At 34.0% G+C, this 19,861-nt stretch overlaps 1 protein-coding gene across 3 annotated transcripts in view; it reads left to right on the forward strand.

Moving 5' to 3' along the window:
* Window positions 1–10,924: 10,924 nt before the first annotated feature.
* The window catches only part of LOC149423098 (uncharacterized), a 44,516-nt gene continuing 35,579 nt past the window's right edge, over window positions 10,925–19,861 (forward strand). For all 3 annotated transcript variants that reach the window (XM_089632469.1, XM_089632470.1, XM_089632472.1), the window contains exons 1-2: window positions 10,925–11,056; window positions 15,623–15,771. In XM_089632469.1, the coding sequence (XP_089488595.1) occupies window positions 15,650–15,771 (122 nt within the window). In that variant the 5' untranslated portion in view covers window positions 10,925–11,056; window positions 15,623–15,649. The remainder of the gene's footprint in view (window positions 11,057–15,622; window positions 15,772–19,861) is intronic.

Genomic DNA, 19,861 nt, shown 5'->3' on the forward strand with positions numbered 1-19,861 from the left:
TTTTTCTCGCCCAAATGAGTCTGCCAATCAAATGGACCTAAACAAGAACATTTAAAAAATAGTCGTGTCAATTAGAAGGTTGTCCAAATATTAACAATGTTTTAAAATAAATTGGGAAATAACGAATCTGCCAGAAAAATTGTTTGGTAAAAATTTCTCATGGCTATGTTTTTTTACAACTAACACCATCTAGCGGGCCAATGGTAAGCTTTCCACATTGAGACTGAGATGACAGAACATACGTAATTATATTTTACAGGAATTTTATCTAGATGGAAATGCACACAGAGATTTAGAAATTATAACTAACCCAAAAAATACAATTTCATATAACTGCTACCAATACACAAATAAAATAAATAAGCTTTTTCACTAAGTTGGCTTCAAATATTTATATGATAAGCAAAGATACTTGTTTTATAAATACGCTTATTCAACAAGATTAAGAAAGGGACGCTTTTATTATTCCAAACACGGAGAAAACTTACTGATATAAAATATAGCTAATTTGTTAAGAGCTTTCAAATTTTTCGTAATCCAGTTAAAAACGGGATTGCAAGCCTTGAAAGGATGAATTTATAGGTTTCTCAATAAACTTTCATAAAAACACGAATGTGTTATTGCGATGTCGGAACACGTGTTCCTAAAAATTATAATATTTTCGCATTTCGTCATTGTATATTATCAGGAAAAACGCAGGTGCATGAACAAGTGTGCCGATATATGATAAATGTATTGAAAGTGACTTAGGAAACGACCTACAATCCCGTTTTGAATAGGATTTTAATAAATCTGCTATACTCATTTTTCTCCGTGCAGTAGGTTTTGAGGTAAACTATTTCCCTTAAGACCTATGTCATATTTGGGGATGCTGTATGGCGGGCATTTTTAAGAAAAGGAAGAGGTGGAAGTTTTGGTAAGGAAAATGGAATGAAGAATTATATGTATGTGTAGGAATCTGTGAGTGTATACAAAAGTGACATATAAATGCATCCTTCACATTGCGGTGCAATCATTAGGTCGAGAAAGCGTGTCCCGATCCGGCCCGCCTCAAAATCCTCACCCCATGAATCCGACCACCCCTACTAAGTCACCAAACGTTGTAAATTTTTTTATTTTATTTTGCAAAAATAGTATTACATTGCAAAAGCGAAAACGAAAATTACATGCCGTAGAAATAAGATCCCTGAGGCGTATGTGTGGTAAAACCATGTATGATCGTGGGAGAAATGTGGAGATCCACAAAGAGTGCAAGGCTGATGTAAGCGTAATGAGTAAGGTCAAAAAAGGGACGCTTAGATGATTTGGGCATGTAGAGCGTATGAGCGAAGATAGGAGTGTAAGGATAATAAATGATGCAAATGCGAATGGTAGCAGAAATCGGGGACGTCCGAGGAAAGACATGGCACGACCAAGTGAATCAGATACTTGAGTCGGGCCATGTCAAGAGTCAGAATAATAGAAGAGTATGTGTGAGACAGTGTATGAATGTGAATGAGGCAAGGAGTGTGTGCCAAGATCGAGTTGTTTGGCGTTTCGTCCTCTCTGTCTGTCTCTGTGGGGAAACGGCGTGATGGTTAGTAGTAGTTAAAAAAAATGGCATAATAAATGTAAAACAAATACAAACACACATGTGGGAAAAAGAGATTACGTGTAGGAGGTACACAAAGTTAAATATTAAATAACTAATTAATTGGTTCATAATTAAGAAATTGTTGTAGGACATGGAAAATAACCGCATTTCCTGCGAGGCAGTTAACTAACCTTCCCAGGGTCATCACCGTTGGTAAGTTAGTTCTGCGTCTGGAAAGAATCTTAAGACTGTATTGGCGGCCTCGCGTGGAATTATCCGGGATATACAATCTTATTTCAGCCAGAATGCCTATAAGCTATGAAGCTTATAAACCATCAACAGCAATGCGACATCCCTGCCATAAGTAGGACTGCAAATGCCTAGCATTCTCGAATTAAATGCTGTTGGAAACAGCCAAAACAGTAAAAACCAAATTCTATCATGAAGAGGTATGGTAAAAAATTATTTTGTATTTTCTCGATCATTATTACATATGCGCTGTCCTCTGGTCCCCATACCTGAGATCCACTCTCGAGAATGCTACGCACTAAGCTGAAGTAAAGTAGTATTATAACTGCAAGATATGTCAACTCTTTTGAATTGTGTATGACAAAATCCAACATCTTTATGGCTGATTTAGAGATGTTTAGAACCACCTGCAGCAGTGTTGATTATCCGTAAATGGTTCCCGGGACATTAGCCCCTATACTTGCCTCCTAAATTAAGAATAGTTTGAAATAATTCACTGAAATATTTTTGTAGAATGTATGTAGAAGCGCATGTTCGGAGAAAAATGTAACAAAAGAATACTACAACATGCACGAGGATGGAAGAAAAAGTCGCCTTGTACACCCCAGCAGAACAATGAAAAACCCAAAAATTATAACCGGTATGAGGCATGCATGTGGAGAAAGCAATGTGTATATGCCTAGAATGTGGATGAAGCAAGTAGTAGGGGTGCCATACATAATAATAGTTATTGGATTATTTACATGGCGCCGTTTTCAATCACCTCAATGGTGCTTTACAAATTCTTTAACCTCTGACTTATTATTTAGACTTTCAACTAATAACTTACAGCTAAGATTTATTACTAGTGACATACAAGGTAGTGGCAAGCCACTAGTATAGAATTAAAAATGTGCTGCTGCCACTGCTCGAGACAGTGCCAGGTACTACTTTAGTACAGAGTACCAAGCGCTAAGGTACTACAGTACCTAGGCCGTCCTAGTACCTACTGGACCAAGCTGCCGTTGCCGAGAGGTACCAAGGTACTTTAGGTACTGGGTCACTTGAGTCACACAGATACACGAAAAAAAAAGGTTTTTGTAAATATTTGTCTTTCTGAAAACGCTCCTCGCTCCGCTAGGGCAAGTTAAGCAAATCAATTTGGTAACACGATTTTTTTTGCAATTTAGAAAAACAATATTGATACAAATTTTCACATTATTAGTCACAAGAGTGAATTCGGAGTCTCGTGTTCACGTCATTAGACTTCTTTATTTACTCATCTCAAAACATACTGTAATTAGTCCAAGAACAAAAAATAGCACGTGAGAGATAGAGATATTAGTCATTACTCATTACACTGATATTGTTCTGCGCGAGAAACTATGTATAACGCATCAAACTAAAATTGTTCTAACTGATGGTATAAGACGCGTCTTAGGTACACTCACTATCCCACTGGTGTAAAACGACCATTCAGAATTGAAACGTCGTCGCTTGAAATGGCTTCGCCCGTGTTTGGTGACCAGATCTAAAAGCCAGATATTTCTCCACCTTTCTCTTCCAAATCTCCTTCCCCTCCCCTCTTCCTTCAGCCTCACAACATACTCGATTCGGGATGCCATAGTCTCACTTGCTCCAAACGGTTAGGAGCAGTTGGGACTATTGTGCGGTTTCACATCAAAAAACAACCAAACAGTGGAGTTCAATTACCTATCTAAATATATATCGAAGGAAAAGAATAAAATAAAGTTTAAAAGTGTAGTCATTCTTTTCAATATTATTCCCTTTCTTCCAAAAACATGATGATATTCAATTAATTTGACAAACCTTTGTAACTTTTCGAACAAATATTTTCAGATGAGTATATATTTTTTTTAAAGAAAGACAAACAATACCGGGTTACGAATAATAAGCGTAAAATTTTGCTTGTGTCGTGATGGAGGAGTCAGCCGAGGAACTGAACTCACGACGCCTGGGTGGGAGACAAACGCAATGCCAACTCAGCCACTGGCATAACTCATTTAGAGTTTAGTTTTGCATGTCACACAATTCATTTCATTCCTCTACTGTCAACTCAACTGAACACGGAGTACATTAAAATATTTTTATTTCTCAATTTCTCGAGACTCTTACGAAAAAGATATCAAAAACATACATTTTAAATCTATTTTTTCCAAAACTGTATATTCAATGTGAAATTCCAACAGAATTACGTAATTTACAACAGAAAATATTTTTGTTCGTTATTTCAGTAACCAAAAGGTTCCATAATGCTAATAGATTCTTCAGACTTTTAACTACCTCTAGAGTAACCCTAACACGGCCTTCAGACTTGAATGTAAATTAATCGGAAACAATTTACAAACTCAGTTCAGTTCACAATCAGTTGTTACAATTTTTTTTTTATCAAAACTGGTATGTTGGCCCCCCTGGCAGTTGATCCCTCTGACAGTTGACCCCTAGGACAATTGGTCCCCCAATGATTTTACAAGTATATTCGTACATACCAACATCCGTGAATGTTATTAATAAATTAATATATTTAATTAGGATGATATAAAAACACAAATAATTCCAGATAATTAAAAATGTTTTCATATTTCCAAAACGTTAAGAAAATCGAAATTTGAAATTAATAATAAATTCGCATATTTTCAACCGAACCTAACCTAAAACTTATTGACTAAAATATTATTAAATAAGAAGATAATACTAATAAATCTAAACGAAACATGAAACAAAGACATAGAAAAATGAAAAAATAATTGTCAAAACTATGAATCGAACCGAGGAACTCTTGTCTTACCGGGACAGGCGTCTTAACCAATTTGACCATTGGAACCGTAAACGTCATATTTGTCGATCTCATATTTCAAATTCATAATTGACAAAATCATCTTGCAAGTAATTTGTCCCATATTTTTGGCATCTATCTTTTTAAATGGAAACAAAGTTTCTACTGAAATTGGTTTGTAACCTAGATTAGTGTCTCGGATAAACGAATCCTGTTTTTATTTATATATGGGATAATTGACTTTTTAAAAGTCTAAATTAATATTCTGGATCATTTAGACTTTTAAAAAGTCTTTTTGTTTTTTGTTTTTTGTTTTTGTTTTTATTTTTTTATTTTTCTGTGTCTTGTAATGTTTTATATTTCGTTTAGATTTATTATTATTATCCCCTTCTTCAATGATTTGAAAACTTTTAGACCGGTCGGTGGCTGAGTTGACATCGCCCATCGCACCCATGCGTAGTGTGTTCAATTCCTCGGCTGGATAAGTCCCCGATCACAACACAAGAAACATTTTCCGCTTACTGTGGTGGTAGTAGAAGATTTTCAAATATTGTCATGTTACTCGTGACCCGGGAGTGTTTGTCTTTCTTTAATAATTGATAGTTTTTTTTTTTAAATTGCCGGAAACCCGGGCGTTTATTGCAATTACATGTTTAATATAACAAATGTGAAAGTAACCCGCCTCACTAGAAGGTTTCTGTTCTGAGGCGGGTATTCTGTTCTGAGGCGGGTTGCACGTGAGGTTTTAATTGAATAGCCTTAAAGGTATACCCTTCACCCATTCCCCTCCCCCCTTTGCCCCTTGGCCCCTTTTCAGCTAATCCGGGGCAAATGACAAGGAACATTATCATAAAATTTTTTGGTCACCGCGAAGAATTGTCGTGTCATTGTGAAAACCCTCAAAATGATGAATTCGGCTGTGTAATATCACATCGTCAAGTGATGCATTTAACCCGCCTCAGTGAACATCACTGTTTTATGATATGAGAACAAAGTGTAAAAAGGAATTGCCTTTATTATATTTGAACTGATGTGTGTAAAAGGAACCAGCTGCTACTGAGGATCAGACCTAGGGGTAAGTATTTTGGTCTTTCCCAATCTTTCCTCTCCTGTAAACAATATAAGGCAAATTCAATTCGTTTGTTACTTTGTTAAGCTTTTTCACAATTCGCACAATTGTGAGCAAAAATTTGCGCACCATAAAATATACATATATATATATTTATATTTTACATTGATGGGTATAAAATGTGTGTAAAAAAAGTTGTTAAAATTATTTTATCACAATTCGTGAAAGTTATAATATTTAACATAAAACACTTTATAGTAAATACGAAATCTTATTTTCCTAAATTTTATCTAACCCTATTTAAATATAATATTACTAAGCATTCACGAATGCACGAATATAAAAACTTTGGAGGATCATTGGTTCGAGGAATCAACTGTCGTGGGATCAACTGTCAGGGGATCAGCTATCGGGGGACCAGAAGTCAGGTTACCCATACAATACTCCTTAGTCCTAGAGTCCTGGGGCTATTTGTAAAGACGCCTCGTTGGTGCGTTGGGAGTCCATTTACTTATATCCCAGAGAAGCTGTCCCATATTTATTCAACGTCTTATTGTCAGCTCTTCTATACATACTAGATTTGTTTATCTCCAAAATATATATTTTTTATGAATGAATGTAATGAGTTATTATTACAACCAGTCTGGATTAATATAATATGAGAAAATGAATATAGTGTAGATATGTCGGTTGGCTGCTGAGGAATGTGTGGATCCAGGAATAGTCCCCCGCCCACCGCTGCCGTCCCCCCGCCCATCCACCCCGACCCCCCCGCTCTCCACAGCCGCCCACGGCGATACCTGTTGCGGGCAGACTGTGAAATCTCTATCTGTGATGATTATCGCCGGCACAATTGCCGAAAAAACATTGAAACAAAATTTGCCTCAGCATTTAATCTATCTGTTTAAAACAGAAACGACTTACGTCATCAGATTCTTGCACTGCTAAAATAAGTTGTTGAAAATTATGCTTTTCACCTGTTTTATCTGCAAAACCAATTTATGTTGCCGTGCGGAAGGATTAACGCCAAGTATGAATAAAATATGTTGATATTTTAAGCAAAATTATTATATTTGCACTTAGTAAGTACTTATTATGTTGATTACTAACCCTTCAGGCCTCTGGCATATTCTGTTAGAAGGTCCGAGTATTTGTTAAGTCTAATCACATATCATTATGTAATTACATATCAATCAATATATCGTTGTCATCATGCGGAAGGATCCGCAAGTGGTGGTCTGTGGTTATTGCATTGGTTATAGTAGATTGGCATATAGCATGATCGGTGACCGGATAAATCATCACAATGATAATTCATCACATCTTTAAAAAGTTATTTTGAAGTCATGGAAAGTGATGAAACAAAAACTTTATTAACTGGGTTAAGTAGGTTAGGTTAGGTTAAAAAAAAATTTCATCGTTTCTAATGACTTTATATCACTTTTTTTAAAGTGTGTGAATTGTCACTGTGTTTAGTTATCATGGAACCAGCATTATCATATATTTATTTAATTTTGAATTATAAAACAAATATTATGTTTCCATACAAGTATCTGAACCTAATAGGCACACTAAAGGTACAGTTTGTACGTCATAATACAAATATTATGTTACCATACCAAAAGAACCTTTACGCAATAAACGTGGAAACTCTACCTTGTGAGACCAGGCACAACAAAATAGCCATTGTTGCCAACCTTTGAAGGCATGTCTAAAATGGCAATAAAGGCAACTAGCCTCAACCAACATGTGGTCTGTAGAGAGAGATCAATCTCTTTTTAATGTTGAGTTCTCTGCGGGTCCAACTTTAAGCTACTTTATTCAGCTATTGCCACTTAATGTGTGTGTAAAACATTGCTAGTATTAATCTTGCTACAGGGGCGCGGTTGGAAGGGGGTATACTTTTAGCATGTCCGAATATGGACAGATTTGCTTATGAGCATGTTATTATCAATTATTGTAAATAACTTACTGTTTTGCTTCCTTGTATTTTCTTGCAAAACTGAAAACCGAGAACCTGTTCTTAAATATCACGTGTGTTCAATTGCACGCTTATCCAAGAGTATGCTTAAAAAAAAGCATACCTAACACACGAACAGTGCAGTTGAAGAGCATGCTAGTTTTAAGCATGACTTATCCATGCTCCCGAACAAAATATATACGTTTACTCTTGCGCCTATAGCAACACATTTTCTTGATACATCGATAATCACCCTTTCGTGAAACACTCCTTCACATATTTACTGGTCTTTCTTTCAGAGTCAACATTCTACAGAGTTAAAACTATTGTGAGGCCCGTCAAACTTAACAAAATCACCCATATTTCTGACTCAAGCAAACTTGCCAACAATTTACCAACTCTTACCATTTTGTACTTACAACATTATAAATCTAAGCCATCGATATATTATATTATCTTTATATATACCGAAAACGCATCTATCGGCAACGCAGAGTGTTTTGGAAATTTCTTGGCAAATGTAGTTTAGCGGCGTGACCGCATGAAAATTGCCGAAGTAAATAAACTGAGTCACTGCACAAAATGTGCATTCATTAACTATGAGTGGTGACATTGAAGTTGGTGAAACGTGCATTTCACCTTGGCTCCGTTCATTCTGGGGCTCATCTTATTTGCAACATGGCTTCGAACGACGTGTGAAATCTGAACAAATCAAAGTGACTCGCAAATGTTTTTTAAAATATTTATCCTGCACAACGCAGGTGGGTTAAAGAAGATTTCAGTTAAACTGTTTCAAACTATGAAACGATTATTAACAGGAAAAGGGTGAATTCAGTAGAAATTTTTGTGGCATTTTTTGTACTGGTCAAACTTGCAAGAATGGTCATCAAGCTTTTTCGAAGAAAAAGTTACCAAAAAAGATGAAGAATTCAGTTGTAACGTTTCATGCAAAATGAAATGCAACGTAAGGAGACCTTGCTGAATAACATATTGGACACCCAATTAAATGTTACAGCAGTATTATTTAGAACGATAAGCTATTTATTAAGAAAGCACTTGACCCACGATTTTGAAACTATGAATAATTGCTAGTAGTTGGTTACCAACAGGCCTCGCCCGAATTTCGAAAAATTTTTAAAAATATATTTAATAAATCAAAATTATTTTGTAACAAATAGTTTGGCTTGTTCATTATTTTGATAGTTAAATAAACTTTTCAAAGCATCATAATGAATGACGGATATGACGTTGCAATCTGAAAATAGTTTCTCATGTAATAACTAATCAAACTTTATTACACAAAAGCTCACTTTTCCAGAGCTTTTGCTGCATCGGAATGAAGATTAAAACCTAAACTGTCGGAATTGTGCAAGCGCATTGTAATTCAATAAATTTAGTGATCCGACTCAAGAATGGCTTTTAGCTTTCAATCTAAACCATTAACCTGTTTCTCTCAAAGTTACCGGACCTTGATAAATGTATCAACGCACTAATAAATAACTTGAATTATTGTTTGTATCGCGTACACATATAATTTGGCATTAATCTTCAAAATGAATAACAAAGACGTTTGTATAATACATGTGTATTTAGTATATCTCGCAAATAAATAGTACGTGTAATATCAAAATCCATCAAACTCCAATTACCAACGATGAACACTAGAAAAATAATTGATATGCTTAGGATTATTATTCACTTTGATGAATTTTGAAGTTCAATACCTTGAGAGCAAACTTAAATAAATTTAAGTTTTTATTTGAACTACCCACGTACTTACCCAACAAAGGTCGAAGGAATCGGCGAGACAATGGCCTAAAAAATACATTATTTGAAGTTTCATTGTATTGCTCTAAAATTACAATATTTACAAGTGTTATAATTTTATTGCTAGAAAATTACACCATTTACAAGTTTTATTGCTATAAAATTACACTATTTGGAAGTTTTATTATTTTATTGCTATAAAATTACACTAAATACAAGTTTTATTATTTTATCTATTATCAGCCAAATCCATGTATAGGCTTTACACGTATTTTTTTTATTGTGCCTGTCTCACTGGGGATATTCTGTTTCCAGACAGACTACTTTACAAATAAATAATTTTAACAAAAACAAGCTCATTTTTCGATATGGTCAATTTTGATGTACACATTTTTACGGTTTTAAGTTGGACAAAAAAATATAAGACAGAAATTAATCATGTTGGTAAATGGAATAGAGAACTTTTAATTTGATTTGGGTAAGTTGACTAATTATTACACGACCAGTTCTTGATGAACCAATGTTTAGTCAAGATGTCAATTTTAGAATTATTCAAGTTATTATGGAACCCTAAATATCTTCGTACCTCTTTTACCAAAACGGTGCTTTATGAATTATCCAAGTTATCATGGTACCCTAAATATTTTAGTACCTCTGAGGTGATATTTCACCAAAACGGTGCTTTATGAATTATCCAAGTTATCATGGAACCCTAAATATCTTAGTACCTCTGAGGTGATATTTCACCAAAACGGTGCTTTATGAATTATCCAAGTTATCATGGAACCCTAAATATCTTAGTACCTCTGAGGTGATATTTCACCAAAACGGTGCTTTATGAATTATCCAAGTTATCATGGTACCCTAAATATCTTAGTACCTCTGAGGTGATATTTCACCAAAACGGTGCTTTATGAATTATCCAAGTTATCATGGTACCCTAAATATCTTAGTACCTCTGAGATGATATTTCACCAAAACGGTGCTTTATGAATTATCCAAGTTATCATGGAACCCTAAATGTCTTAATACCTTTGAGGTGATATTTCACCAAAACGGTGCTTTATGAATTTTCCAAGTTATCATGGAACCCTAAATATCTTAGCAATTTCGGGTGGTATTACACCAAAACGGTGCTTTATGAATTATCCAAGTTATCATGGAACCCTAAATGTCTTAATACCTCTAAGGTGATATTTCACCAAAACAGTGCTTTATGAATTATGCAAGTTATCATGGAACCCTAAATATCTTAGCAATTCTGAGGTGATATTTCACCATTGTTTTGGTGAAATATTATCCAAGAATTATCCAAGTTTAAAGAACCGAAAATGTCTTAGTACTTCTGAGGTGATATTTCACCAAAACAGTGCTTTAAGAATTATCCAAGTTATCATGAAACCATAAATATATATATATTACTAGCTGTAGCATGTTATGGAGATTTGATTCACAAAATGGACTTTCTGTAATCATAATGATGATTCCGCGTACTGGACAATAAGTGCGAGTCTCCGGAGCGCAGGATACCAGATGGCAGAGAGCGGGTGGTCGCGGGGCGAGGGGCCACCGCCGCGACGCCCCGACGCGACGTCCAGAGCCCGCGGCCAGTAGTAGCCTCTCTTGCGCCCAGCCCGCTAACTAGCGTCAAATACTCTACAGGTAAATTAAATAATATTTATAAAAACCCATCCTTACAGGTGAATTATACGTTTTTGATATTTTTAGCAAAGTGCAGTGACATGAGTGTTTCCAAATAAAATGAGTGGCATTTCAGGTGCAACGTTAACTACTATCTTCATATTTCACTACCACATTTTTAAAACATTTTGAGATGTTTTTTTTGCATGTTTGCGTGAAAAAAATAAGATAATTATCATTCTGCACTAATTATGATGACCGACTTAGATTAGTGTTAGTGACAAAATATTGTGATTTATGCGCGCCATAGCAATTATTCAAATCTCCCTTTCGACATTGGCTATTTTAATTTAACTCGTCAAATTTACGAGAACAACGAACGCTCGTAAAACTCACAACTGGCTGTCGAGTAATAAGTTCAAGTGCAAATAATTAAACTTAAAATAATTAATAGCACCTACTTAAATCAACAATTCAAAAACAAAAAAAAACAACGCATCCTACATTATCAAAAATTATTTAAAAAATCTGTTACATTCATTATGATATTTTTGTAGTTATGTCATGAATTATCTTTATAGGTGATATTAATATCAAGTTTTATGAATTCTTATAATATTAATTATGATATTTTTATATATCATTTAAGAAGAATATTTTATGATTTAAATTGTAAAAAGACAGGTACAGTACTTTACACAATGCACTGAAAAATGCTGAATATTAAATTTGAAAACGATTTTATGAAACTTTTAATTATCGGTTGAACAATAACAAATCAACTTGGAAAATTTATTAAATTGTAAGAATACGTACATTTGATTAAACTTCTGTTTAATTTTATTTATTAATAATTAAAATTATATAATATTGTAAATAAAATTGTATGATATTGTATAATCGCTTAATAAAATTATATGATATTGTATAGTCAGTTAATAAAATTCGGACGATTTTTGATTTGTTCGTGTTGTGTCGTGTGTCGTAAGTTAGTAGTGTCAGTTAGGGGCCACAATTTTGGATGTTATTTTGGTCTGTGGGTCTTAAAATAATAGTCGTCTCTACACAATCCTCCGCCAATACACACAAACCTCGATGACATTGTGGCAGTGGATTGCCACACGTCTCGATTCAATGCTGTTATAATTCGCCCAATCTCTTTATTGCGGAGAATTCTTTGTTTCAATGTCACACCGATAAATTCTGAACTAAAGTCTAAATAAATTAAGCTCTTACTGAAATTGATTAAGTATAAGCAGCGACCTCCAGACAGTAAAAAAATAACAAAATCTTATAAACTATCCTTCTTTTATGTTTTGGTAGTAATAAATAAAATAATTCTTTGGTGTAGCTTTTATGATACGCTCTAAGCTCTGAAAAGCTCTAATAAAAAAAGCTCGGCCAATTTGCCGATGTTCGGTGTGTTTCGCAAGCGTTGAACTCTACCAAATATTTAAAAATGGAAAGTGTTCGACTTTTGAATATGAAATTCAATATTCCCGCCGCGGTTCACTCCGAGTATAATAATTTTAGCTTCCCGTGGGAGGAAGCGTCACTCCCCCCCCTCTCCTTTCTGCCTTTCTGACTCTCCTCACCTGACGCACACAAACAAACTCTCGTAGTATAGGTAATATTGTACTCCTTAAAAATAGACCCAACAGTGGCAGCTTTGTTCTTAATTATTGGCATATTCTTAAAATATAGAACACGAAAATATCATGATATTTCAGAACTAACAAAATAAATGAGTCTCCAAAAATTAAAACATCCATGAATTTTGTGTAGGTACTTGACATTCTGAATAATTCACGAATTATTTGGTAAACATTATTCCTTAAAGACTACGAAAACAAATCGTGTAATTCCAGGAATCTCAGTCGTAAAACCAAAATAAATTCATTGCTTAATGTTTCTTATCGATGCTTCGAAAAACAGATATCTCTGAATGGCTTTCACGATGATTCAGACAAGCAGAGTTTAGTAAAAAGTGTTTGCAGTTGACTGCCAAATGCAACCTCCCAGTCGGGTGATTAGGAAGAAATGTTTACTCGCCTAGAATAACGGCGAGCGAAAAATACACAATTTACCGGTCGAAAATAAATTATGTAAAAACAAACGTCTCATGGTCAAATATTTGTTTTATTTTTATTCCTGGTCATTATTTTTTTGATTCGCTTCGTACGATTATATACTATTATTAAATCACCCAATTGATTCTGAAAGATATTACTGATACATGAATAATTTATATACTAAAATAAACTTTCCGATTTCTGTAAATTTGTGTTTATTAGTTTCATTGAAATTGAGGCAACAATTAATATATCATTTATATGAATTATCAACTGTTTGCGTTTTACAATAAATTGATAATAACCATATTCATACAAATATAACACGTGGGTAATATTATAAAAGTTTAACACACTCATAACAAGTCAAATACTTTTGCTAAACTATTTAAGTAAGCAACGTATAACTAACAAATAAGTAACAGTTCAACCACAGGGGCTTCATCGTAGTAATAGTCAACTTAAGTTTCTTAAAAGCTGGGCGCACTTTGCAAATTTTAAGTGCATCCCACACGAAGAAAAATGAGTATTGCTGATTTATTAAAATCCGGTTAAGAACGGCAATTTTGGGCCGTTTTCTGTCTTTAAACTTTAAGGACATTCATAATATAGCAGAATACGTCTTCATGCACCTGCATTTTTCCTGATGCCCTAATATAATGTTTGAAACCTATCAATTCATTCGTTAAGGGCCCGCAGTCCCTTTTTTAACTGGATTTCTATTAATTTGAAGAGATTTTTAATAAATATTTTATGTCAGTCAGTTTTCTCCGTGCAAGGTTGAATTTGGCAAACACCTCCAAGCTCTAGAGCTCTGGTCTGGAGCTCCAAAATACTTGAAAAAAACTCTTAACTTGTTTGAAGCTACAAAATACTTGAAAAAACCCTTAAATTGTTTGAAGCTACAAAATACTTGAAAAACCCTTGACTTGTTTGAAGCTACAAAATACTTGAAAAAAACCCTTAACTTGTTGAAAGATACAAAATACTTGAAAAACCCTTGAATTGTTTGAAGCTACAATATACTTGAAAAAACCCTTGACTTGTTTGAAGCTACAAAATACTTGAAAAAAACCTTTAACTTGTTTAAAGATACAAAATACTTGAAAAACCCTTGACTTGTTTGAAGCTACAATATACTTGAAAAAACCCTTGACTTGTTTGAAGCTACAAAATACTTGAAAAAAACCGTTGAGCGGTTCGTTTCATAGATTGACAGGTGTCAGGTGAGAATACTGTCTTTTTTCTACCGGTATTTCAATGGAAGATGCTCCAAGGAACTAGCGTCATTGATCCCTTCGGCACCGGTACATAGTCGGGGAATAAATTAATTTGTCACATAAGAACATTTCTACCACATGTAGAAAAATATGTATTGCTTATGTATTAAGAAACACTTCAAATTATTGGTAACGCGATTAAAAATTGGATAGCAGGACCTTTACGAATAAATTAATAGGTTTCCTAATAAATTTTTAGTTAAATATGAATATCACGATGTCGGAACACGTGTTCATAAAAATCCTAATATTTTCGCATTTCGTCATTTTATATTATCAAGACAAAAGCAGATGCACGAACACGTGTTCCAATATATTAGGAATTTACTAAAAGTTTATAGGGAAACGGCATGCAATCCTGTTTTTACCGGTTTACCAACAATTTGAAGAGATTCTTAGTAAATTTTCAATACTCATTTTTCTCCTTGTAATTATCTTCGTTATACAGCTCGGCTGTGTAACGATTTTCCGGCCTCTGTGTTTCTTCTCTCCTGCAAAATGGATCCCTTCAAGAGCTGCGTTTACTCCTTCCTCCACAGCATCCCCAAAGATGACATAGGCCCTGAGGGAAACTATTTTCCTCAGAGCCTCCTGTGTGGTGTTAATGTAAATCAAAAAATCAAACAGCAGTTATTAAATTTGAATATCGAGAAAAAAAATTAGTTCACGTTTTTAAATCCAGAGGTATAAAATACAGTTACATGAAATATTTATTAAAAAACAAAAGTGAAAAATAGCGACGAGCCGCCTTTGCTTATTTCCACGTTAGATGTATTTCGGCACTCGTAGAAAATAACACTCGAGGAAAGAGTGTTATGTTAGAGGAATTCCAAATGACCCACTCAGGGATGTCCAAAATAGTTCCAGTAGATTACTGTGAATTTAAATCACTTCGATAAATGCACGAAAATACACGACAATGGGGATGATAATGGGCCATTTAATTTCCTGGCAGTCATAACACACTTAAAATAACAATGGCAATTGGAAATCGTTAAATTTAGATAATTTCCATTATAAATTCGTGATTAATTTACTTTATATTGTTAACCATAAAACGTTCGTAAAACAAATTGGCGTGAGATTCCGAACTCATTCTGATTAAGATGTGGGTTTAATTCGTGAAATCAATTACTGACACAAAGATTTGTGGGAAATTTTCAAGTTCTTTGACTGTAATGCTCATAACCTCAATTTGGAACTTTAACTTACCAGATTTTTAAAATTTTTCTCAGAACAAAGACGAACTCGAGGAATACAAAATGGCTTCCGGCCCTCGTATGGTGAACAAACAGTTCAATTCTCCAATTGGACTGTATTCCCAGCAGAATATCCAGGACACCCTCAGCAAGCAGACAAAGGTTCTGAACAACGGAGCAGTTGGGTGAGTCTAAATATTGATATATACACCACTTTTCAGTGCACAGGTTCAAGGATCTAAAGCACTCCAAGTCATGAATCAATGTAAGAATAGAAATCGGAAGAAAAGACTAAGGACGGGTTGTTTCGGAGAATTTGAACAATTCATCAATTTTCAACGTTCATTTTCCAGTTCTGTGAGAGATTTTTTCAAGTTCTGTTTTAATCTCAGTTTTTTCAAGCAAATAGCCTACAGTGATATAATAACAGAACTTGAATAGGACTTTCACAGAACCCGGAAATTAACGTTGAAATTTGATGAATTGTTCAAATTCTCCGAAACAACCCGTCCTAAGGTTTTTCCACAGTGAATATATGAAAATCGTTATTTTGTTAATTTGATTGACCTTTACAAGGTAGGCAAAGCTTATCAAGGCATGTACAGTTTTCTTCAAATTCTGTGAAAACAAAGGTCAATCAAAACCCAAGCTTTTCGTAATCTATTATTTATTTATGGGAATTTTTTAATGTTATTTCAATCATTGATTTATTTACTAACTCCTTTTTAGGAGCTTTTAAATATGAATAGTAAAAATTATGTCTTATTAATTATACATAACAAAACTGCATCAGAAACATAATGTATTTGTTAAGAGATAAATTGAAGATGTGTATACCGACTCGGTATAATTATTTCCCTTCGTAAGTATTCTGCCCAGTGAGGAATATATATGGCACTTAGTCCCAGAATGTCCCAGTATTCCGTAGTGGAATCCGAAATCTTATCAATGCAAGCAAATCTGTATTATCATCTAGAAATCAAATCATCTTATCAAATGCATCAACTAGAATTTTACATACCAAGTCAGTGAAAATCTTTCTGTCCTAAAATTTAAGCATATCGATTTAATTTAAAAGAATGTTCAGTTTAACAAAATTTCTGGAATACCCATTTTAAAACATGTAATAATTTATTTTGTATTCTTTAAATATTGTTAATGAATATTGTAATGTGGGCTCCAGTTGGAGAAGTGTACTCAAGGTATAATCAGCAAAGACAAAAATGTACAGTTTAAAACAGATAAAAATGTTGAAATTTCTAATTAACATAGTTATAAATCCCTACAATTGTAAACCCTTGATAATTTAAAATTTAGTGAAAATTTTAACAGTACCTAGTAGTTTTTAAAAGTTTAATGTAGCAGCGCAGCCTGCGAAGGTAATTCACTTCAAAAGCTATTAATAAAAGCTTCGCAATTGAACCTTGATCTAAAGCAGAGTGCGTCAATATCGTTAAATATGTTTTGCTTTTACCATGAACAAATTTATTTGTGGTATGAAGCCAAAAACGCAAGCACCTTACATACTAAGCTGCATCAACACGTCTCGCATGCATCTGTCGAGTTCATCATGCTCTCCTAATATCTGATCTGTCAGTAGTGAAGTAAAAATACAGATCCATCATGTGCGGTATTTTGCCAACTGATGAAATACACAAAGTCCGAGTGACTCAGGAAGCTTCCAAAGCTTATCATCCAGACTAAGAAGCTTTTGGCAATACACACTTCTTTGTTTTCTCTTCACGCTAATGTGAATATGCGTCGACTTTGTATTTTGGTAGCCTATTATTTTTTGTGGAGCACTTAAATAACTAATACAGTTTTTTAAGAGAACAAAACTAAATACACTTGGAAAGTATAATAAGCAGATGCTAAACATATTGTGTATTGTTTCTGAGAAACTCAATTTTATTATTTTAAGCAATAATCAACTTCTAGGAAAAATGTTATTTTATACACAAGTTTTTAGAAACTATCGTATTTTGTATAAGTGAAAAAGTAGATTTGTTTACAAACATAATCAAAACATGCTGAACACAGGTCAATCATAGTCCAACTAGCTCGGAAAATTTGAAACTCAAGCGATATTAGCAACGAAAATAAAGATTTTAAGGTACAAAAATAAATCAATTATTTTCAGGTATTTTGTCTTTCTTAAAAAAAACACAGAAGTTCAAATATTTGCAATCATAAAGAAAATGTGTGTGTGGTGTTAGTCGATACGTTGGTGGTTTTAGTACAAAAACACGTAGATACATATGAATTGGGCATTGTGCATGCCATTCGTTGTACAGCCGATAAACTGCTTTACAAATAAATAATCCTTTAATGTTGTTGGCACGTGTATCAATATCTCGCGTGCTAATTAGTGATATTTAGGTATGAGACATTAGGATGATTGAGATGATTTCCTAATCAATGTCTGGTCTGTTAGAATAGCAAAAGCCGCAGGAGTGATTCATGAAGTGACGGCGATATACAGTCCTATTGTTTTCAATGTGAAGTTGGTCCAATTCCAACGTATTTTCGTCCGTGACATATTAATTGATATTGAATTTTGACTAAGCTCCCAGGGGGAAGCATCGATTAAAATAATATAGGTCTTTGGGGTCACTTTACTGCGATGCACATATGAGATAAATAGCAATTTTCCCTTTCAGACATTTCGAGTTCATTTCTACATCTTTCATAAGCAGAATAATTATGTGATTCAGGACAATGATAATTTAATAACGGTTAACAGCACTAATCTGCACTCAAAACAACCATTACTCCTTGTTTATAGAAAGCAGAAGGTGATAGGTTTTTGACAGTGACTGGAAAAAATTCAAGGACAGCGTATTTATTTTGTTTAATTTTTAATGTAAATCGCACAAGAGTGACATTAGGGAATCCCCAATTGGGGTATGTAGTGATGCTGAAGCTAGTGGAGAAGGGAAAGAGATGGGGGACAAGAAGGTAAGGAAGTACCCGGCCATTCAGATCTAGTTACCAATCACGGCCAAAGCCATTTCAAGCAACGTTTCAATTTTGAATGGTGGGCGATACTGAGAGTATCTCCCCCTCTGGAAAGTTCCGCAAACATATCAAATATTTTTTTAAATGAGTAAATTTTGAAATAACACAAATTAATCAAATTAAATTTACTTGCGCACGCCTGGATTTGAACCCGCGACTTCCGAGTTGTAATTGATTAAAATAAAGTTATAACCCTTTAAGAGAGTGACCAAATAGGTACTAAATTATTATTTATTTTTTCCTAGTGAGCCGGTAAACTTAAGGATGGACTTAAGGATGTACTTTCCAAAGTTTTTCTATATCAATCAATCTCTTAATCTATCATAGAATATTTGCTTTCAAATAGTGTTGTGGCTTCCGTGCGGTTTTTAGTGTCCTATTTATTTTACTTATATTTATTTATTATTTTATCTTATGAAAGTTTTTCAAATATAGTTTTTGGTTTTCAAAACCATTTTCTTGTTTTTAATTATTATTTTAAGGGTCGTAGGATCTAGTAACATATGTGGTAAATTTTCGTATATCCGGAATCAAAAGTTTAGAAGAAGTAGAGATTAAATAAAAATAAACACATGTAGATATACTTAGCTACTGCGATTTATTGGGTGGTTTGATGTTTTTTAATCGTTTAACAATTTTTTGTTCATAAAGGCAAAATAAGGTTTTTTTAAAACAACTTTTCAATTTGGCAGACTCCCAATTCATTGAAACGGGGGATTATTGCCATGGTATTGTTAGCAAGAAAAAAATTTTAATGTATCCGAGTCAATTTGTGTAAAACGCTTTCAAACGTGATAATATTGCCGTACAATTCCGTTAACATCAAACAATCAAATCACGGTGAAAATAAAACGTTTAAATTTAGCTATCCAACACAAGCTACATGCAATGGAAATCGCATTGATGTTAGATGATGACTAAACGTCGTAAATAACATGGATTGGAAATGCATGAACACTTGTATGCATAGTGCCACAATGAATGAGGTTGTGCAAAGTGTATCTAATAAAAAATCATAAATAGCATGCATGCCTTATTTGTACCAAGGTAAGTAAACGTCGCATAGTCGTAATTACCAACTATCTATAACTGTTGGTTGAATGCTTTCCCAGACTGCTTCTACTCTTTTAGGTTAAAATTTGCCCACTTTGTCCAGCCTGATGTCTTTTTCCCGTCGATCCAGCAAGTTTTGGGATGAACTTGAATCATTTTAATAACGAATTACAATGGGTCCATCCCTTGAACCTTGTGGTATTC

Source organism: Hesperophylax consimilis, chromosome 6, assembly GCF_061612785.1.
Source record: "Hesperophylax consimilis isolate HC1 chromosome 6, BYU_Hcon_1.0, whole genome shotgun sequence".
NCBI lineage: Eukaryota > Metazoa > Arthropoda > Insecta > Trichoptera > Limnephilidae > Hesperophylax > Hesperophylax consimilis.